The sequence below is a fragment of the Quercus suber genome, unplaced genomic scaffold (assembly GCF_002906115.3).
Source record: "Quercus suber isolate HL8 unplaced genomic scaffold, Cork oak 2.0 scaffold_54, whole genome shotgun sequence".
Classification (NCBI taxonomy): Eukaryota; Viridiplantae; Streptophyta; class Magnoliopsida; order Fagales; family Fagaceae; genus Quercus; species Quercus suber.
In genome coordinates this window covers 1636185-1659767 of record NW_027069519.1, presented here as the reverse complement: position 1 = coordinate 1659767, position 23583 = coordinate 1636185, and the positions used below count along the sequence as shown (strand labels likewise).

The following is a 23583-nucleotide window of genomic DNA, read 5'->3' as shown; positions in this document are numbered from 1 at the left end:
ATTTTCTCCTGATCATCTGGGGCTAACGGTATTTGGTGGTAGCCTTGGAAAGTATCCAAGAAACTCATTTGAGGATGGCCGACAGTGGCATCTACTAGTTGATCAATTTTTGGCATAGGAAAAGGGTCCTTAGGACAAGCCTTATTTAAGTCGGTGAAATCTACACAGACTCGCCATTTCCCGCTCTTCTTCTTCACCACCACAGGATTTGCTAACCATTCGGGGTAAAAAACTTCTTTAATAGCTCCAGCCTGTTTGAGCTTCATTACCTCTTTTTTGACTGCTTCTGCATGTCCTTTAGATGGGCGCCGAGGAGGCTGCTTCTTGGGGACAATTAGTGGGTTGACCCTCAGATGGTGGCAAATGAATTCTGGATCCACTCTTGGGGCTTCGTAAGCATTCCAGGCAAATACATCAAGATTTCTCTTAAGGAACTCAATTAGCTCTTCTTTTTCTAATAGAGGTATCTGAGATCCGACTTGAAAGAACCTTTCAGGATTGCCCCTAATTAGAACTTTTACTAAATCCTCACATCTAACGCTTTCATATAGATCTTCGACGGGCGATACCCGACTTTTTAACTGCTATAAGTCTCCCTTGGCCCTGGTCGAGGACTCGATTTCGGGCTTATGCTAGATAGCAGCCACCAAGCATTGTCTGGCCAAGGATTGATCTCCACGGATTTCACAAACTTGCCCTTCGGATGGATATTTAACTTTTTGATGCAAAGTAGAGGAAACAGCCCTTAGCGTATGTAGCCAAGGTCTGGCTACAATTGCCGTATAAGGGGAATACACATCTACGACAATAAAGTCCAATTTTACTACTTTTGAGCCAGTCTGTACAAGCAGCCGTATCTGGCCCTTCGGGGTGACGATTCTTCCCTCGAAGCTAACCAAGGGAGAACAGTATGGTGTTAAGTCATCAGGTTTTAGGTTCAGCCCCTTGTAAAGGTCAAGGTACATTATCTCCACCGCGCTACCCTGGTCCACCATTACCCTCTTCACATCATATCCTCTAATTCTGAGGGTGACTACCAGAGCGTCATCATGAGGTTGGATGGTTCTAATCTTATCTTTGTCCAAAAAGCTTAAAACCGGTTGGATAACCAGTCTAGCTTTCCTCGGATCTCGGCCAAAGTCCCCTGTCGGTAACCGAGCTACTAACATAAACTTGGATGGCCAGGACCCTGTTCTTCCTGGTGTTGTGAAGATAACGTTGATAGTTCCTAATGAAGGTTTCGAAGAATCATTCCTCTAGGGCTCGGAATTCATCTTACCTCCTCGGCCACTAGAGTGATGCAAGAGGTGCCTCAATTTATCTTTGCGGACCAGTTGGTCTAAATGATCCCACAGACTTCTGCAATCTTCAGTGGTATGCCCATGGTCTTGGTGGTATTGGCAATAGAGATTGTGATTGCGCCTCTCGGGATTCCCCACCATCTTACTCGGCCACTTAAAGAATGGTTCATTCTTGATCTTTTCCAAAACTTGGTAGACTGACTCCTTGAACACAATATTGACTGCTTGAGCATTTGTTGATCCTGACTGCCCAACAAAATCTCTCCATGGCTTGTTGTTATTGTAACGGTCCGACCTGAAATCTCTCATCTCCTGGGGGATAACCTTGTCCTTACCTTTCCCTTGTTACTGATCTTCTTCAACTCTTTTATATTTTTTAATACGGTCCATGAGTTGACGCATGTTAGTAACAGGTTTACCAGATAAAGACGTCCTTAAACCGTGGTCAGTAGGGAGGCTGAGCTTGAATGTGTCGAGGGCCATTGCATCAAAGTTGTCCTCCATATCGTTAAACATCTCCCAATACCTATCCGAGTACGCCTTCAGGGTCTCACCCTCCTGCATGCTCAAGGATAGCAGAGAAGACAAGGGTCTAGCCACTCTTTGGCATGTGACAAAACATGAACCAAATACTTGAGTGAGCTCTTTGTAGGAATTAATGGAATCTGCTTTCAGGTTGTCGAACCACCTCATTACAACGGGTCTAAGACTGGAGGGGAAGACCTTACACATCAGAGCTTCATCTTTGGAGTAGACAGTCATCCTTTGATTAAAGTGGCTCACATGCTCCACAGGGTCCATTTTACCATTATAAATGGTAAAGGTTGGCTGGTTAAAACGCCGAGGAAGTCTCGCTCCTTCGATCCTATGCGTGAAGGGTGACCTAGAGATTTGATTCAAGGCTTTGCTTATAGCATTATTTCCTACCCCTCCACGTGATGGGCTCTGAGGTTGCCTCTTGCGACGGTGCTCCTCTTCGTATGAAAAGGATTCACTGATTGGTGTCCGAGATCTCTGCTCGTAAGTGACATCTTGCTCGTCAACCTAATCCTCATCAGAATGCGAAGAAATACGTTTTCTTTTTGCATGGCGCAACTCCCTTATTAGCCTCTCAATTTCCAATTGTGTGTTGTTCTTTTTTGTATGAGACGCGTGACTTCCTCCATGCGGTTGACTTCGCTCAGGGTGCGTAGTATGCACACTACCTTCAGGATCTTGTCTCTGCTCCAAATTGAGAAAAGGATCTATATGTTGGGATGCCCCAGATTCTGCTGGTTGTTGCCCTGGTTCAGCCATTATCAATTGTTGCTTTCACTTCTACTCAAGCTCTCCCCACAGATGGCGCCAATTGTAGGGTTAGGATTTGTGGCCCAAGCCCAAAACAATAAATTTGTAGAGTGTGGATGATAGAGCTAGGTTGACTATGGAGCTCACAACGGTTGATCACAACGTCCAAGTATAAACCAGCATAAAAATACACGTAAAGATCAAATAAGCTGAAGTCCGAAGAGACTTATGATAAATTGAATACTTGTTACAATTCTTAGGGCTACAGTAAAACCTTTTTTTTTTTCTCCTCTCTTTTATTTCTTTTTTCTCCTTCTCTCTATGCGTAACATGCATTACCCAAAATACTCCAATAAATATGAAAAATACGAGTAAGTGGTTTTTTTATAATTAAATATCCTAGGAAAGCCGACATTGTTGATGAAAATTGTAAGTGGGGTTTTGATTTACAATTTTGAGAATTTTTATAATTTTATATAAAAGCTTATCTCTGTTTCTTTTCCCAAATAAAATATTTAATAAAAACTGTTTTATTTTTTTTAATGATTTTAATGATTCGTCAATATATATTTATCATTCTAAGTGACTTATTACCTTATTTTTTAGACTAAGTAGAATGTTATCATTCTTAATCCGATACATAAGACTTTTCATTGATTCTACATAGAATTTCAATTTTAGTGACTATACTTTTTTGGATATTCGGAAGTTGTGTTTTTACTTTTAATGAGACTATTTCATTTATTGTCTATAAGTCACTTTAAAAATCTCATGGATTCATAGTGTATTAAATAGAACTTGAAACCTCCAAGTTTATGGTTCAAGTCCATTATATACTTATATATCTTCTCAAAACTCACTGAATTTAAGTTTGATTGTGCCTTGATTTTTCCTTTTCTTTATTTCTTTCTTTTGTTTCGTCCTCGGTAAAGTTTGATTCTTCATTGATTGATTGATTCTTTGACTATAATATAAACAAAACGGACAAGAAATTATCAAAAGGAAACATACTGAGGGACACTCTTTCTCACTCATTATCAACCATCTGTGCTCCAAGGGACACGCTTTAGCTCCAAATGCTCGTGCTTTTGTGTGCATTAGTGGACTATGAAAGTAGCTGAGTGGATCACCCTGAATTTCCCAACACAGAATGCTTTATGTCATTTATCATCTTTTTCACAGCAAACCCTTGGCCCCATTTGGACCTCTTTTCCGCCACCCAGTTTGACCAGCTGTCTTATTCAGCTTCGAACCCAGGCCCTTTGAATTTGCTGGGCTTCTTTAGCAATGGGTGCTACCAACAGACATAAGGGCTAATAAAGTGATTAGCATACCATTACAATAAATATGGGGCTCTGTCCTTTTATTCAAATGACAAGTATGTGAGTGTGATTTTTCTTTTAATTTTATTGATTGGCATGCCTGTCTTAATGTTGTCCAAAGATTTACTAGTAATATTGACCACCTGAAACCTTAAGAATTTTAGTGACACAGAGGATTCAAACTCGTTTCTTCTCATAATAAAAATCTATGATCAATGTCAATAAATTACAAAACTCATGGCAACATGACCAGTTAGTAGGAATAACAGGATGAATGGCAATATCATTAAAGATAAAGTTAAAGTCTAAAAAATACCCAATAGCTATTTGGTTCATTAGCTTTTAGAGTTAACGGGAAACACCAATAATCTACAATCACACCTACAGGAATGTAACAAGGATTTCAACTTTGCGGAGCCGAAGTATGGAACAATTTTTTTTTTAATTCAAGATTAAATATATTATGAAAAATAAAACTAATATCCATTCAATGTTATCATGATATATATTTAAAAATAAAAATAAAAAGATACAAATTAATTGTTTCTCAACACAAAATAATTGATTGTGTACTAAATTTGTGGTAACTTCTCTTTCAATAATTCAATGTACAAAAAATAGTCCTTTAGAATCTTCCTTTCTGTTGCAAAGCCTATTTTGACAATATTTATGACTGAAATATTTGTCTTGTAGTTATAGTAAAAACAAAAGGAAAAAAAAAAGTAAGTATAATATAATCACTCTATTAACAAGTTGGTAGATTGTTTATCTTTTAATCCTTACTAACAATTTTGCACATTGCAGAAAGAAGTTATAATAAAAGATATAATTTACAAGGCCCTTAATATTTTATTTCTCATTTTCCCTTATTTTCTTAAGAAAAGAGAAATATTTTTCTATTGTTTACTTAAGAATTTTAGTTGATATCGTGTGTTTTGTTCATCAAAAAAAAAAAAAAAAAAAAAATTAAATCTGCTAAAAAAATGTGTGGGGAAATTCTTTTTCACATGCCACGTGGTTCAATCCCATTGGGTGATGCTTTCTCAGTCAGCCAAAAATAATAAAAGAAATAAAAGAAAATGGATTTAACAAAAATCACCCGTAGACAAGTTGGGCTTCGCTCAACACCCTCTTCTCTCAAAGAGCTTTGGGCCTACATGCACATGTACCTCATCACGAAATGGGCTAAAAAATCCACTATAATATTACCAAGATGAAAGCCCAATATCTCTTAGCCAAGCCGATTGGCCCACAACCCCATCATTTCCCTCTTCACTAGACTACCCGGCATGGGCCTAAAAACCCATAATTAAAGTGTAAGACAAAGCCACATGGAAGATTAAAATTCCTAACATTAGGTGAGACTTTAGAATCTCTTAAATTATGAAAACTAAGGTATTCCAAAATTTTCAAACTCTCAAATCGTTTCGGATATGATTTTCAAACTCTCAAATCGTTTCGGATAAGGATCATATCCGAAACGATTTGAGAGTTTGAAAATTTTGGAATACCTTAGTTTAGCTATATCCGAAACGATTTGAACTTATGGGTTATGGCAACTTCCACTTCATAATAATAATTTTCTGTTAGATTCTAAGTACTTATGAACTATTGTATTAGAATTCTAATTTGTATTGTTGGCAAACCATGATCAAAACAGGTTGTTAGTCTTGTTTTAGACTTGCTCAAAGTATGTCTTTTATGTAAAGTTGGAATCAAGTTTACTGCAGAATTGAGTGTGCAATTCTGCCTGACTCAATCGATCGAAAATTAGACTCGATTGATCGAAAGTCGTGTAGATTGTTTTTTCTGCAGAATTTCCAACTCAACCCTATGCCCATATAACGTGTAGGGATTTATGTTTTGCCCTAGGTATAAAAGGAAAACTCTAGCCACGTTTTAGAGGTTGCTTTATTTGCTGTGTGTGTAAATTTCTTGTGAAATCTGAGAGGTGGTTGCCTTTACACATGCTTAGGATTATCAAGAAGGAGATTTCATTGAGAGCTTGATGATTATTCAGTTGCTGCACTAAAGAGCTTAAAGATACACAAGCAGGAGTGCTTGTACTTACTGGAGAATCTAAGAACGAAGGAGTTCGTGGTCTCGGAGCTTACACGTGGTCGTGTCAGTAAGTTTTCTACATGAGGTAGCAATAGGATATTAGTGGTCTAAGTCGCTATTGTAAAACTTCGATTCTTTCATAGTGAATTCTTTTCTTGGGTGAACATATCTTTGTGTTCTTTATATTCCGCACTTTACATTGATATGATTATATGATTGTGTTAACCTAGTGTAGACAGGGAAAATTCCTGACCTATCACAAGCTGACACATCATACTATTAAGTCCACAAAATACGGCCAATTACAAAGCGCCGCGCTGCTAGGTTCTGCTATCATTACTTAGAAACCAACAGAAATTTGCCAAGTGTCATGCAAAAACCAATCACACATCATCGCACGTGTAAGCAATGACATAATCAGCTTCGCACGTGTAAGCGATGACATAAGCGGACCAATCAAGCTCTGCCACATGTCACCAATCAAGCTCTGCCACATGTCACCAATCAAGCTCCGCCACGTGTCACTTACCTACCCCTAAACTCCTATAAATAGAAGCCTTCCTAAGGCATTTGAAGGGGATTTGAGGAGCTGAGGAGATCTAGAGATTTGGAGAGAGGACCAGGCCATTGGAAGCACTCAGAAGTCCAGAAGCTCTGCCGGAACCAAGCTCTAAAGCCTCCAAGAACTTCAAGAACTTCAACTTCGAATACGAAGAACATTCGAAGGAAAATCATCCAAATCATCCGCCTAGATCCAAAAGTCTGCGGGAATCAAGCCTAAAGTGTCCGAAAACATCAACAAATCACAAATCAGTGAAGCTCTACGAATTCAAGCCTCTAAAACCCCGAAGAACTTCCACCACAAACCTTCGAATGCAAAGAACATTCGAAGAGGAATCATCCAAATCATATTCCTAAATCTCAAAGTTCACTGGAATCAAGCTCAAAAGCCTCCAGAAACCTCAACAAATCACCACAAACCTTCGAAGACGAAGAACACATCAAGAACACGAAGAACACGAAGAACGTGAAGAACAAGGGATTTCTAACAAGCTCATAGCCAGAGATTCATTGTAATTCTGTTTCAACAATCTTCGATCTATCCCTCAACCAAATTGAAGGATACTTTGTGTTCAAGTGAAAATCACATTACCACAAATCCAATTAACAAATCTTTCAAGGGATCGAATCAGAGGATCACTCTTTTGTAATTACAGAGAATTGTACCACACATATATTCAATACAAATTCGCATTTGTGACACTATTTTACTTGTTTGACTTATTTCAAACCGAGAAATTTAGTCGTCCACACCTAGATCTAGAATTTGGACTAAGTAATAACTTGGCTTATTAACTAGGTTAATCCGATTGTGTTTTAAGGGGTCTAATAACAAACATTTTCTACCATCAAGCTAAAACACTAAAAAAGACTCTGAACTTTTTCTTTTTTTTTTTTTAATTTTTTTAAGACAAGACTTAAACTTAAGCCCTTTATTCGAAAACAAGAGACTATCAATTTAAAAACCACATCGGAGGTAGTTAGTTATATAGGAATAATTGATATTCCCTCGTGTCAATTTTACATTAGGTTTGCCCTTCTGATTGCACCTTTGCAACGTTATCATTGAAGACAGCTAAGTAGCAATTTATTAAGTTTGCAGTTTGCACCTATTCGCAGGCTCAATGATATTTAGTGTGAATGGGAAGCTTTTCCTTTCATCAGGTCATAGAAATTAAGCTTATCTTAAACGTAAATTATAAATACAAGCTGCCAATTATCCAGATTTTTTTAAAGCTAAAATAATCTGTGGAATTATTAGATGGAAGGTGCCTTTTTTTTTTTTTTTTTTTCCTGGGGAAAAGTAAACATACACATAAACAATGGAAAATGAATAAGGTTCTAAGATAAATGCACATAAACTTCACTCAAAAACCAAAGTAATTTCTAGGAAAAGATGAGGCAAGTTATACTGATCAAAATGAGAAATAAATTAGGTCTGCCTCGATTTATGGATCTTAAGAAATTTCGATTTAATTAATGACTTGCATGCATGTATCTTACCAGTTCAAAGTATGCAACCTATTATTAATAAATAAAAGAACCAAATTGACCGTATGATTTCCAAATTAAACCGCCCGCAACAATTGCATCCACAGCAATTTTAAAAACTTATAGGGTATATGTAAGATATTAAAGTGTTTTGAATTTTTTTTTTTTTTTTGTTATAAATGTCATTGAAAAAAATTGGTTAGGTGGTTATGAAAGTATTTAAAAAATAGAACACTTAGCATTTTTTTTCTTCTAAATTTGTGAACAAGCTAATTTGAGAAGAACAAAGAAGAGTACTTTTTTTAAATTTTAATAGTTATATAAATATATATATATATATATATAGAATATGCTAACTAATAATTTTTTTATTAATATAGAATATGTTAATGAGTGTTTGATTGCACTGGTTAAAGAAGAATCAAGTGAATCGTACTACATTGAAAAATAACAAAAACTAATAAATAAATATTCCTTTAATCGAAAATTATTTGAGTTCTTAAAAAGATACTGTCTATTTGCAATAATAAAATATATATATATATATATATATATATAAAACTCAACCATAATATTGACAAACTTTCTAGATGAGCTATAAAGATTAAAGACTCAACCTTAATGTGGTGTTTTTTTTAAAAAAAAATTTATTTCCTCTCCGTTGTGTACGTGTGTTTGTTTCTTTAAAAAAAAATGCACTTGGACACTTATTAACAAACCTTTTTTAATTTACACAATATATATTATAGTTCATGTAGGGTTAGGATTTGTAGCCCAAGCCCAAAAACAATAAATTTGTAGAGTGTGGATGATAGAGTTAGGTTGACTGTGGAACTTATGACGGTTGATCACAACGTCCCAGTATAAACCAGCATGAAAATACACGTAAAGATAAGTAAGTTCAAGTCCGAAGAGACTTATGACAAATTAAATACAGGTTACAATTCTTAGGGTTACAGTAAGACCTCTCTTTTCTCTTTTTCCTTCTTTCTTCTTTTCTTTTCCCTTTTTTCTCCTTCTCTCTATTAGGAGCACTTCTTCTTTATATAGCATCCTCCCCATCATCCCCATCGTCCACTTGTTCTTCATCTAGCTCCCTACTTGAGTGCATGTCATGTCATGTATCTCCCTCAGCTTTTTGTGAGTGGCGGTAACTGAAGTTATACTATTCAGGAGTCTTCTCCACATAAATGCGGCCAGAAAAGTTGCTGCAATACATTTAATATGGTGGTGGCAGCTTTTCCTTTTAGATATTTTTCCATTCCTCTTATCTCCAGGCGTGTCCAAAGCTTATCTAGACTGCTGAAGTCACTAGTAAACTCATTCGAACCCCCTAGATATTTATATGACCCAGAATCTTTACATCCGAGGATAGTGATCTCTTCAGAACACTGATACTCTCTTCGGACGGAGTTTCTTTGTCCTCATATATCCTTCTTTCACGCGAAGTACCCTTCAACAATTTTAGCCTCTTCGGACATACAATAACCTTCACATTGGGCTTTAGGCCCACTACGTATACTTGGGCTTTTCCCCCCACAGTTCATAATTAAATATTTATTATTATGTTTACTTTTTTTATTTTAAAAAATTACTATTAGTACTTAAAACACAAGTTAAGTTGTTAACAGGGCCCTTTCTGATTAATAGCCATGTTTGAATTTATGGGTTACTCCATGTGAAAGTTCTCTCAATTGGTGGACTATCATTAGAGTGCGGAATCACGTTGCACGTGCAATTTAATTATCTCCAAATCATATATTGTCAATAAAGGATAATGTATTAATGTTCATTATATGCTTCGGTACCCAATATGTGATGGAGAAAAGGCCACGTTGGGACTTGGGAAAATTAATTACGTATTTGTTTGGATCCAACGGTTATCAGCTTGCACAGAAGCAAACATGAGGGTTATTTTATATCCTTGAGATGACCTAACCACACATAACACATTGTGATTATTTTTTAAGGAGGAATATCTCACTGATGATCCTAAGGCTTTAACTAGAAAACTAAAACTAGAAATGGAGTGAACATTGTGCTTTAATGTATGAACTAGGGTGAACATACTTATTAACAAGCTGAGCTCTTCTCAACAACTTGATTAACAAGCTTCATTCATGTCATCTCCACTTGGTCCAAATATTGAAACCTTGATGCATGTTTGGTCATTTAGTCTCAACTCATTGTCGTGGCTCTTGAGCAATTTGTATATATGCATACAAAGCACAAGATACTTCAAAACCTTCGGCATGTCTATGTCTAACATGCCGGAAACACTTCTACATGCATGTACTCGTTATGTTTTTTTAAAAAAAAAAACTTTAATTTTAAATATGTTTCTAGATATTTTAATAATTGTTTTTTTTTTTTTAACTTATTAAAAAGTTATCATGGTATCTTCACTATAAATAAATAATTTTATTTTTAAATACAAACTGCTTAATTGTGGTATCTTCACTATTTTGTATTCTAATTTTTCAAGAATTATGTGTTATTAAGTCTTGTGTTCATGTTCATGTTCATGTTCATGTCTATATCCACTTCATTGTGTAGATGTGTGTGTTTTCCTTTTTTCTCTTTTTAGAAATAATATATGGTATAACCAGTATATTATATGCAATAACCATCTTGTATAGAAATATGTCACTTTATGAGATCCACCCCTATGCAAATGAAATATTATATATATTGCATATAGTCATATACAATGGGTTTTTCCTCCTCCCAAAGGGGTAAAGGGAAGCATGTTCACATCCGGTATATTATATGCAATAACCATTTTGTATAGAAATATGTCACTTTATGAGATCCACCTCAATGCAAATGAAATATTATATATATTGCATATAACTATAAACAATGAATTTTTCCTCCTTTCAAAAGGGTAAAGGGAATCATGTTCACATCACATGGAAAACTCTGGAAGTCTTAAAAACCTCATTCCAAGACCACCAAGGCAGGTAAATCAGGAGTAACATTAAAATAAACAAAGTTTGAATAGTAGTACAGTTGAATGGTACGAGGTCCCTCTCTTGACTGTTGGGGCAGTTTGCATTTGAAACCAAAGCAGTCAATACGAACCACGTATTCTGAATCTGTGATCAGAAAAATTCTGAGAGAGAAATTATAATTTATCTACTCCCACAAACTCACTTCTAGTTTCAATGACACATGTATCAATCTTGCTGTAACTGATACATGAAACCAAGAGCTTCCCACATGGTAAACCGGGATTATATTATTACTATAATAAATATCCTTTTCTGAATTTGTAAAACTTATACATACTAGATGTTTATATGTCAACTTTATCAATTAAATTCAACTCTATGACCACATGATTGTGTTAAATTATTAATCAATGCAGCACAAAAATGTTATATTCCTTCAATGAAAATGCTAACGAATGCCCTTAAAGCATTGATTAACAATCCATTTTTAAAAAAGTTTTAACATCATTTTTATGAAAAATGAAAAAAAAAAACTGTCAAAATATTAATTTTTTTTCTTTTCCCATAAAAAATTTCTTTAATTAGATTGTTAATCAATGCCCTAAAAGTTTTCGTTAGCATAACCTTTCTTTCAAAAATAATTAAATTCAATTATACGATGAATTTAGCTTACCTTTAGTATTTTTTTAAAATGAATCTCTTTTTATTTTAATGAAAAATTGCCACATCACCTACTAATTAAATAAAAGGTGGAGATTAAAACCCACCACCATTTGCCATTATATATTTAAAACATGAAAAATGCTTACAAATATCTTTAGGGTGTGTTTGTTTGAAGGTAAAATAGGATAGATGAAAAACTTTGGAGAGAAAATGAGTTTGTGTGTTCTTTGGTTCGGTGGAGGGGAAAAAAAACTTTTGTGTAGGGCCCAGGCATTTTCCACCCAAGCCCACAAAAACTTTTCTCTCCAAAATTGAGAAAAAATATGAGAGAAAATGCTGAGGCCTGCTGTGTGTCAAAAATTCCCTCACTTTTTATTACTCTCACCTATCCTTCTCACTTTCCCCCATCCTGTGACTTGATCAACCTTATTGCATCTTCATCCTTATCTTTTAGCATCTTCACAGCAATGGTGCACTACAGGTTCTTTTTTTTTTTTCTTTTTTTTTTTGGTGCCTTGTCCTCGTTATATTCCTCATTCTATTGTATTAATCTATTGTTTTTTGTTGATTTAAATTATATATAATAATAAAGAAAAGTAATATAAATTTATATACAAGGACATAATAAACAATTTATATAAACTATATTTTCCATCATCCCACTTTTCTCTCCAATAAAATAAAAGAGTTTTTCACCCTCCCACTTTTTCACCCCTCCAACCAAACACACATAAGGAAAAACCAAATCTTTTCTATCCTTCCACTTTTCCATCCTCCCATTAATTTTCCATTCTCCCACTTTTCCACTCCTCTAACCAAACGGACCCTTAGGGCAATGATTAATAATTCATTTAAAGACATTTTTTATGGGAAAAGAAAAAAAAAAATAACGCTTTGATAGTGTAGGGACTCAATTTGGTAAAGCCTTCAAAAATAAGAAGGAAAAGTGGTCCAACAAGTCCAAACAATAAATTTTTAGAGAGTGGGCGAAAGAACTAGCTCTATTCGATAGGAAAAACCCTCTTTTTCTTGTACAGTCAGAAGTCCTCTATAATGTCATCCCTTTTCACGTTATATACCACGTTCCTCCCTTTGCTTTCACCATACACGTGTAGGTTCTATCCTGGAAACTCCTTTCTGTCCAATCTACCCACCCCTAGAATCTCCAACTAACAATCATAAGGCTGCTTGATCACTGTTCAGGCATCACCTCCACATTAATGTGGCTAGAGAGTTAGCTGGGAAGCATTTAATGTGGAGGTAGCAGTGTCAGAAGATATTTGTTGCCTCCACTATCCCATATCCGTTTCTCAATTACAATACAACCTTGTGCACTATCCAAGGTAACAAGATAGTTGCATCTACCTCGGACTATCGTTCCGAGGTGAGCCTTCTGCTCGGACACATTTTGAATTTTCATTTGCAATCCTCAGCTCTTCTTCTTATATTATTCGTACCATGCCTTTATTAAATCATCCTCAGACGGATTGTTATCCTCAGATTAGGCCATTGGGCCGTAGGCCTAATTCCTACAAATTTACCAATACCTCCTTGTATAGCTGGCCCCACAATAGCCCCTCAAAATCTCACTTTTTGTCACCTCGGCAGAAGGGAGATTTTGATATCTTGCCGTCATCCCCTTTTCCTAATCTCTAGAACGCCTTTCTACCTGCCCAAGGCGCATTTCTGACGTTTTGGCTTCAGGAGCATGCCATTATTAAATTATGGTGGCCTCTCTGTCCCCCACGTTCAACAGCAAGATGCTAATCTAACGGTGGATGGTTTTCAGTATTTATGAGCGGGATTTTTCCCACTTACAATTTCTGCGCCACTATAAATAGTTTTTCAAATCACCTTTCCTTCCAGTTACAACAATCACATTATCACAGCGCACATCCATTGAACCTGTCACTTTCCTTTACCTTATCGTGCGTTCATAAATACTACAACCCTGTCCGAGGATCTCCTTTTTAAACCTGTAAGTCTCCTTGAACCTTCTTAGTTCTCGTTCCCCTTTTATTAGCTTTTCTTCATAACTTTTAGAGAATGGGTAGGTTTAAAAATCTAGTTGAGTCCGAGGAGAATATAAAGGAATTTAGATCAAAGTATGGGATTCCCCCAACAGTGGGTATGAGATATGCTTCTCCAGAAACATGGGCGAACAATAAGAAGACAGGAGAAGTGGTCATCCCTATGATTGCCTTTGTAGAAGGAGGGATGACCATTCCTATGGGTAGCCTTACTAGAAGCTATCTTAGATTCTTTAGGTTATCTCCCACACAGTGTGCCCCCAATATGTTTAGGGTGTTAGGGAGTATAGAAGTCCTAAACGAGAAGATGAACCTAGGCCTGACCCATCACGATGTGAACTGGTTGTATAATCTTAATCATCTAAAAGGTCAGGGTTACTATCTCAAGTCTAGGCACCTTGAAGTTAGGTTAATCCAATGTCTCCCTACATCAAATAAGGGCTTAAAAGATGACTTTTTAATCTTTTCTGGGGAGTGGCATGACGGTCTACCCTGTCCGACTAGAGAAGGAAAACCAGGTGGGGTTATTGGCAATAAGCCTATATAGTTTGGATTGTACTCTTTAGTTCAAATTATTTTTGTTTCTAACAAAGTTTTCTTCCTATTTTAATGACCTTGCAGATAAACGCGCTACCAGACCTCAATTTGGACTAGTCAACAGGGAGAGTTTGGATAGACTCTTGCGATCCGAGGTGTACGTGAACCCATCTGACGGCCAACTTAGAGCAGCACATATCATCCTCGGGTATAAGCCTATCTCCACAGCATTTCAAGCTCCCAAGTGTGTGATAAAGGCTAAGGATCCTCGGCTTCACCGTATCAGTGTAGCCTTTGAAGGATTTATTGTTCCTGAGGGCGTTCCGATCCCTGAAGGGACTCCTTTTACCGAACCACTACACATGGCCACACCTTCTGCGGGGTTTTCTTCGTCGCGCCCTGTTCCTCAAGAAGGACGAGAGGAAGAAGAAAGGGAAGAAGAAGAAGAAGAAGAAGAAGAAACTTCAGAAGGGGTCGTAGAACTGTTGGATTCTGCGGACGAATTCGAAGTATTCAACCAACCCCCATCTCCCGAGGTAGTTTTTGACGAAATGGGCATCTAGAGAAAGAGTCAAAGGAGTTTGACGGACGTGATCGAAGGCTAACCTGGAAAGGGTGTGCCGGGGAAGTCAACTTAACCCAAACTTCCCTCTCCTCCCAAATCTCCTCTTCCCCATCATCAACCATCCCAACCACCTGTGATCGAACCTACTGATTCGAAGAGGAGGAGGGATTCGAAGGATAAAGAAGTGGTGGAAGCCAGGAGGTCCCGTCCAACTCTTGAAGATGAGGCTCAACAAGCTGCGAAGCAGCAAAAGGTTGGCCATGGATCTCAACGAGTCACGAGAAAGACCACCACTCAGTCCTCGGAGCCCGAGGCTTGGCTCCCCTCACCCATGCTCGGCGGTGAGCCCCTGAGGAAGGATGCATCACTTAGGAATTTCAACGGTAGAATTGGGTGCCACGTCACCTCAGCCCTAGAGGAAACCCTCATACTTCCCAAGGACATGACAGAGCTGAGAGGCATAAGGAAGAACGAGATTTTCCTGAATGCTAAAAGATACTTAGGCATGGTATGATACCTTTCTTACTCTGTTTCTTTAATTATAAATGTCCTACACACAACTTTATTTATTGCATCTCTAACTCCCTTTCCTCTAGGCCGTCCAAGCCACTTTCCAAATGGAGGAGATAACTAATTCTTATGGCCAACAACTAGATGATGAGAGGAAGATGCGGGCCACAGCTGTACAAACACTCACCATTGCTGAACAAAGCAATGTGCAGCTAAAGAAGAAGTTAGCCGAGGAAGAACACGCTAGGAAGAGTGCTGAGTCAGCTTTGGAGAACACTCAGAGGCAGGCTGAAGATTAAAGGAAGCATCTACGCAACGCTACTAACCAACTGGCAACTTCCCAGGAACAAATATCAAATCTGAAGAAACAATTGGAGGAAGCCCAGAGGCTCAGAGACCGGGCTAAAAAGGTAAAAGCTGAGGTAGAAGCAACAAAGGCTGAGGCTGAAAAAGAAAAAGACAAAGCCGAACATGAAGGATATGACATCGGCGTAGCTGAAACGGAGGACAAATTCAGGACTGAGGTGCCAGTTGTATGCCGAGTATACTGTGCCCAGACTTGGACAGAAGCTCTCAATCAAGCTGGGGTTGACCCTTCTTCCGAGTTGAGGAGACCAGAGAACGTCTACTTTCCTCCAGCTATATGAGTCTTAAGCCCTTCTTCTCAGCCACAGGATGCATCCTCCGCAGCTGCTAATTCGGCCAAAGAAACCCAAATTCAGAATCCTCCTCCTCTCAATCAGCAGGAGCAACCCAAAGTACCTGAAGTTGCCGAAGATACTTCTTCGGACAAGGCAGTAGAGAGGCCTAAAGATGAAGCAGCTTCTCAGAGCTTTGAACAGGCTTTAGCTTCAACCACCTTGCCTACTGGAGGAGTTCAAAAGGAAAAAGAAAAAAATGTTCCTCCACAAGCAACTGGCAACGCTCCCTAACCCAAGCTCCAAATAAAATTAAAACCATAATTAACCTAGTTAAATTCTCTTTATTTTCCATTTTATTTATCTTTTGAAGACATTTGGAATGTGATGTATATTTTTCCTTTTATTACATTTATATAAGATGTTATTGCTTTATCTGTCACTTGTGCAATTTTCTGTGCGAATATTCTTTGTTTTTATATGATTGCGTGAGAAGGAAATATGATACTACAAAAGAAGACTTAACTTTAGGTGTACTAGTTAGAAGCCAGAGTAAACCTTAATCATAAACTTCACCACCTTACCAAGGCTTGCTTTTAATTCATTACAAAGTGTCCAAATTTGAGAAGACATTTTAAAAACGTTCCAACCAGCAAGGTACTGGGCACCTTAAAATGCTTTAAGTGATGCTCATGGAATTTGCTTTGATACAGTATTTTAATTGCACAGACCCCAGTTAAGAAGCACTGACTTCTACTAAGTTTGTTGTCTGAACAATCTGTCGTGCTTTATTTTCTGTTAACACCTCGATGGATATGACAATGTATTAATTTTCACTAAGTTTGTGGTCCGTGGACCTGACATAACTTAGTTTCTGTTTAATACTTCAAAGGATGTCATAGTGTATTAATTTTCACTAAGTTTATAGTCCAAGGACCTGACATAACTTAGTTTCTGTTTAATACTTCAAAGGACTTAAAAACATAAGTTGCAGAATTAGGGCAGATTGTAAAAGGAAGGAAAATAGAATTGTTCTTATTAATAATAATATCTCCTTAGGTTGCTTATATTCCAGGGATGGAGTACGGTTTTTTCATCCAAATCTTCTAAGTAATAAGCACCTATTCCCGCTATAGATGTGATACGATACGGTCCTTCCCAATTAGGCCCCAACTTTTCCCAGGCTGGGTTTTTGGTAGTTCCCAATACTTTTCTCAATACCAGATCTCCTGGGGCTAACGGCCTCAACCTGACATTTGCATCATAACCCTGTTTTAGCTTGTATTGGTAGTAGGCCAATTGAACCATCGCATTCTCTCGTCGCTTGTCTATCAAGTCTAGATTCTTCTTCAACAGTTCATCGTTTCCATCCGAGGTAAAAGTACTGGTCCTTGGGGTGGGAAAACCTGTTTCGAGAGGAATCACAACCTCAGCCCCATAAGTCATTGAAAATGGGGTTTCCCCTGTTGACCGTCGAGGTGTCGTTCGATATGTCTAGAGGACATATGGCAGCTCCTCCACCCATCTTCCCTTTGCATTATCTAACCTTTTTTAAGCCCACCAACTATGACCTTGTTGACAGCCTCGGCCTGCCCATTTTCCTGTGGATAGGCCGGAGTGGAATATCTATTCTTTATCCCCAGATCGGAACAATACTTTCTGAAAGTCTTGCTGTCAAATTGAAGACTATTATCCGAGATGAGAGATTGAGGAATCTCGAATCGAGTAATGATATTTTTCCAGACAAACCTCTTGGCATCCACATCCCTGATATTGGCCAGAGGCTCAGCTTCGACCCACTTCGTAAAATAGTCTGTGCCAACCAGCAGATATTTTTTATTTCCTACTGCTTTAGGGAAAGAGCCAACGATGTTTAAGCCCTACTGAGCAAAAGGCCAAGGACTAGAAAGCGGATTAAGAACTCCCCCCGGCTGATGGATGTTCATTGCGAATTTTTGACACTGATCACACTTTCTAACATACTCTTGCGCTTCTTTTTGCATACCTGGCCACCAATACCCTTGATTAATTGCCCGGTGAGATAAAGACCTCCCTCCAGTGTGACTTCCACAAATCCCTTCATGTAGCTCTTCTAATAATACCTTTGATGCTTCGGGATGTACACAAAGCAGATATGGCCTAGAGAAAGAGCGTTTATATAACTTTTTGTCCTCGGACAGCCAAAGCTAAGGAGCCTTCCTTCGTACCTTTTCAACTTCTGATTTGTCCTCGGGCAGTATATCCTTCTCAAGAAATAGCAATAGAGGATCCATCCAACTGCGCGCCGAATTGACTTGATTAACCTGGAGCGAGTCTCCCGTTATTGGGGTGGGTGTGTTTAAGTTTTCAACCATTATCATTCAGGGTAAATTTTGCGCCGAGGAGGTAGCAAGGGTAGCCAAAGAGTCCGCATGGGCATTTTCGCTCCTAGGGACATGGGTTGCTTCAAAACATTCAAAATTTACTTGCATACATCTAACCTGGCCCAAGTACTCTTGCATTCTAGTGTCCCGAGCTTCTAACTCACCTCTAACCTGACCCACGACCAATCTTGAATCCGAGAAAATCTCCACTACTTTTCCACCTAGTTTCCTGACCATCACCATCCCATTTAATAAAACTTCATACTCTACTTCGTTATTAGTAGTTAAAAATCCCAACCTTAAAGACTTCTCGATAATGACCTTTTTAGGAGATATCAGAACCAGTCCCACTCCTGACCTCTGCTGGTTTGTTACTCCGTCCACATACACTTTCCAAGGTGAGGCATGTTGCATGGAGATAAGGCCAACTGATTTTTCATTCATGCCCTGTGGACTTGTTTCTATTTCTTCAGGGCCTTCAACAAACTCGGCCACCAGATCGATGAGAATCTGTCCCTTCACAGAGGTACGAGGCATATATTTAATATCAAATGCCCCTAGAATTGTGCCCCACTTGGCAACCCTACCAGTGTAGTCTATACTTTGAAGTATTTCCTTGAACGGATACTGAGTGAGGACGACCACAGTGTGTGCCTGAAAATAATAGGGAAGTTTCCTTGTAGCGTGTACCACTGCCAAAATGGTCTTTTCCAATGGCCTATAACATACCTCAGCCTTATGAAGCGACTTACTCACGTAATAGATTGGTCGTTGTACGCCATTATCTACTCGTATCAAAACAAAACTAATCGCATAAGTGGCTACAGCCAAGTAGGAAAAAAGGACTTCATCTACCTCGGGCTAGACATAATGGGTGGCCGAGATAGATATTCCTTAAGTTGCTGAAATGCCAGGGCGCACTCCTCTGTCCACTCGAACCCCTTCCACTTGTGGAGTAAAAGGAAAAAAGGTCTGCACCTATCCGCCAACCTGGAGATGAATCTATTCAAAGCAACGGTCATCCCAATCAATCTCTGGACCTCCTTGGGATTTCGAGGTGCTTGCAAGCTACTTATGGCTCTGATTTTATCGGAGTTTACCTCAATTTCTCGGTGAGTCACCATGTAGCCCAAAAACTTCCCCGAGCTCACTCCGAATGCACACTTGGACGCATTCAGTCGCAATTTGTGTTCCTTAAAATCTCAAAAGTGTTGGTAAGGTCTATCACATGCTCAGTCATTACCTGCTCTTCACAACCATATCATCAATATAGACTTCGATGCTCTTGCCTAATTGTGGCTCAAACATCTTCATCATCATCCGTTGGTAAGTAGACCTTGCATTCTTCAGGCCAAAGGGCATTACTTGTAGTGATAATTTCCAGTGGGAGTGAGAAAAGCGGTCTTCTCCTGATCATCCAATGCCAGTGAGATTTGGTGAGAGCCCTGGAAGGCATCCAGGAAGCTCATTTGAGGGTGGCCTACTGTTGCATCCACTAGCTGATCTATACGGGGCATAGGGAAAGGGTCTTTTGGACAAGCCTTATTAAGGTCCGTAAAATCAACACATATGCGCCACTTTCCATTTTTCTTTTTCACCACGATCGTATTAGCCAACCATTGAGGGTAAAATACCTCTTTGATAGCCCTTGCCTATTTGAGTTTAGACACCTCGTCCTTGATTGCCTCTGCATGTGCTCTGGACGGACGCCGAGGTGATTGTTTCTTTGGAATAACAGAGGGATTAACATTCAAATTATGGCAAATGAAGTCTGGATCCACTCCTGGGGCTTCGTAAGCATTCCATGCAAACACATCAATGTTTTTCCTAAGGACCTCAACTAATTGTTCCTTCTCCGCCACAGGCAACTGCGCTCCGACCTGAAAGAACTTATCTAGGTCATCCCCAACACTCACCCTTTACAAATTTTCAAACTCCACTCCCCCGGCAGATGTGCTGAAGAAGGTCGTCGGAGACTTTGATTGCTATAAATCATTCTCGGTCGTGGCCGAAATATCTGCCTCTGACCGATGTTAAATAGCCGTTATCAAGCACTGCCTAGCCATGGTTTGATTTCTCAATATCTCTAACACCTGGCCTCCCGATGGATATTTCACCTTCTGATGAAGTGTAGATGAGACAGCCCCAAGGTATATAGCTAGGGCCTACCCAAAATAGTAGTGTACGGAGAAAAAGCATCTACTACAATAAACTTCACCTCTATTACGTCTGAGCCAGTCTGCACAGGCAATCTAATCATGCCCATCGGAATGACCGATCTGCCCTCAAAACTATCCAGCGGGGAGCTATAGGCTGTCAGATCCTAGGGTCTTAAATTCAGCCCCCTATACAGGTCAGGATACATCACCTCGGCTGCGCTCCCCTCATCAATCATCACCCTTCTGATATCATACCCCCTGATTCTAAGTGTAACCACTAAAGCGTCATCATGTGGTTGTATGGTTCCTTTCTTATCCTCCTCTAAAAAGCCCAAAACCAGCGATGCCTCTAATCTGGCTCTCTTCGGCATTGAACTGGATCCCTCATCCAAACAATGAGACACAGACATTACCCTGGAGGGGTAGGACCCGGTTCTACCTGGGGCAGCAAATATAACGTGCATCGTACCTAAGGGGGGTCCTGAAGAAGCATCCCCCCGAAATGTCGAACCTGCCTGACTTCCTCAACCGCTGGAATGGTGCAGAAGCTGGGTCAACTTCCCTTCTCGGACCAGCTGATCCAAATGATCCCACAAATTTCTGCAATCTTCAATAGTGTGTCCATGATCCTGGTGATACTGGCAGGAGAGATTTTGATTACGTTTTGCAGGATCCCCTGCCATTCTGTTGGGCCATCTGAAGAATGGCTCGTCTTTTATCTTCTCTAGAACCCGTCCACTGGTTCTCAGAACACGACGTTAACCACCTGAGAATTAGCAAATCCTGGTTGCCCCCCAAAATCCTTTTGAGGTCGGTTATTATTATACCGGTCCGACCTGAAATCCCTCCTCTCTTGAGAGACTACCTTGGATTTTCCTCTACCCTGCATCTGATCCTCCTCTACCCTTCTGTACTTGTCAATCTGATCCATAAGCTGGCGCACATTGGTAACAGGTTTACCAGTCAGAGACTTACTCAGATCATGCTCAGTTGGCAGGCCAACCTTAAAAGTATTAATGGCCACGTCATCATAGGCCCCATCTACTTCGTTGAACATTTCCCAGTATCTATCAAAATAGGCCTTCAGGGTCTCCCCCTCACGCATAAACATTGACAATAACGATCCCAAGGGTTGAGAAACCCTCTTGCAGGTGATAATGCGGGCACCAGAAGCCCGGGTGAGCTTCTCAAAGGAGTCAATGGAATTTGCTCTCAGAATGTTGAACCATCTTATCGCCACTGGGCCCAAGCTAGATGGGAAGACCTTACACATCAAAGCCTCGTCCTTAGGATGAACAGCCATTCTTTGACTGAAATTGCTAACATGTTCCACTGGATCCATCCGACCATTATAAATGGTGAACGTAGGTTGATGGAATCGCCGAGGAAGATCTGCATCCTCGATACGTCGCGTGAAGGGTGATTTTGAAACCTGACTCAAAGCTTTGTTCAGGGCGTCATTCCCCAAACCCTGGCGAGGCGGACTCTTATCCTCTAGTCTGCGGTGGTGCTCCTCATTGTAGGAAAAAGATTCACTGGGCGGAGTTCTTGACCTCCGCCTATAACTGGTGTCATCGGACTCTTCAGAAGATTGCCTAAAGTGGTGAGACTTACGTTTTCGTCGTTCGTGTCGCAATTCCCTTTTCAATTTGCCAATCTCACGTTGCATGTCCTCGTTGTTCTTTGCATGGGAAATATGGCTTTTCCCCCAAGAATGACTTCTTTCAATGTAGGTTGTCCGCACACTACCTTCGCGATCCCCCCTTTATTCATGGACTACCAACAGATTATCATGCTGAAATCCCCTAGACTCTGCCTGGTGTGGATTAACATCTGTCTATTGTAGGTCCATCACGGGTTGTTGCGGTGCTCCCTCTTCCATCTCAACCGTTGCACTTGCCTTTCCCTAGAAATAGATCAAGTTCTTCCCACAGACGACGCCAATTGTAGGGACTCAATTTGGCAAAGCCTTCAAAAATAAAAAGGAAAAGTGGTCCAACAAGCCCAAACAATAAATTTTTAGAGAGTGGGCAAAAGAACTAGCTCTATTCGATAGGAAAAGCCCTCTTTTTCTTGTATAGCCAGAAGTCCTCTATAATGTCATCCCCTTTCACGTTATATACCGCATTCCTCCCCTTACTTTCACCGTACACGTGTAGGTTCTATCTTGAGAACTCCTTTCTGTCCCATCTACCCACCCCTAGAATCTCCAACTAGCAACCATAAAGCTGCTTGATCACTGTTCAAGCATCACCTCCACATTAATGCGGCCAGAGAGTTAGCTGGGAAGTATTTAATGTGGAGGTAGTAGTGTCAGAAGATATTTGTTGCCTCCACTATCCCATATCCGTTTCTCAATTACAATACAACCTTGTGGACTATCCAAGGTAACAAGATAATTGCATCTACCTTGGACTATCGTTCCGAGGTGAGCCTTCTCCTCAGACACATTTTGAATTTTCATTTGCAATCCTCAGCTCTTCTTCTTATATTATTCGTACCATGCACTTATTAAATCATCCTCGGACGGATTGCTATCCTCAGATTGGGCCATTGGGCCTGCGGCCCAATTCCTACAAATTTACCAATACCTCCTTGTATAGTTGGCCCCACAGACAACTTTTTACATCTCTCATAAAAGTTGTGTCAAAACTTTCCTAAAATAGATTGTTAACTATTGTCCTAAAAGCACCTATTAGCATGACCCTTAAAACAAAAAGACATGTTCAGTTAAAAAAATATTAGAGGTAAGTCAAACCCTTGTATGATAACATAGTTATATGCCAAGAGTATTGTAACTTAATTGACACATCTTCATGCATAAAGCACGTAAAAGTTTAGAGAAGAAAATGTTCGAGCTACATAATTAACATTTTTTAACTATCTCAATAATAATAATAATAACAATAATAATAATAACAACAACAACAACAACAACATAGTTATATGCCATATTGCTCAACACAATCAATTTATTTAGAAAACATAAATTACAATTTTATATTATAGTACCTTTTTAATACAGATTCATATAATATAAATTTTTAACTGAAAAATGAACATTTAAAATTCAGAAGTCCCTCCTCAAAAAAAAAAATATATATATATATATATATCAGAAGTACCTCATCCAATAATAAT

General features: G+C 39.0%; 2 protein-coding genes across 2 annotated transcripts; both read right to left on the bottom strand.

The window, feature by feature from the left end:
* Nucleotides 1–1646: 1646 nt before the first annotated feature.
* On the bottom strand, nucleotides 1647–2102 carry LOC136066998 (uncharacterized). The gene has a single exon (XM_065772164.1). It carries the CDS (start codon nucleotides 2100–2102, stop codon nucleotides 1647–1649), a length of 456 nt encoding a protein of 151 aa, XP_065628236.1.
* A 19085-nt stretch (nucleotides 2103–21187) lies between these two features.
* On the bottom strand, nucleotides 21188–22111 carry LOC111997786 (uncharacterized). The gene has a single exon (XM_024029931.1). It carries the CDS (start codon nucleotides 22109–22111, stop codon nucleotides 21188–21190), a length of 924 nt encoding a protein of 307 aa, XP_023885699.1.
* Between the last annotated feature and the right edge of the window lie 1472 nt (nucleotides 22112–23583).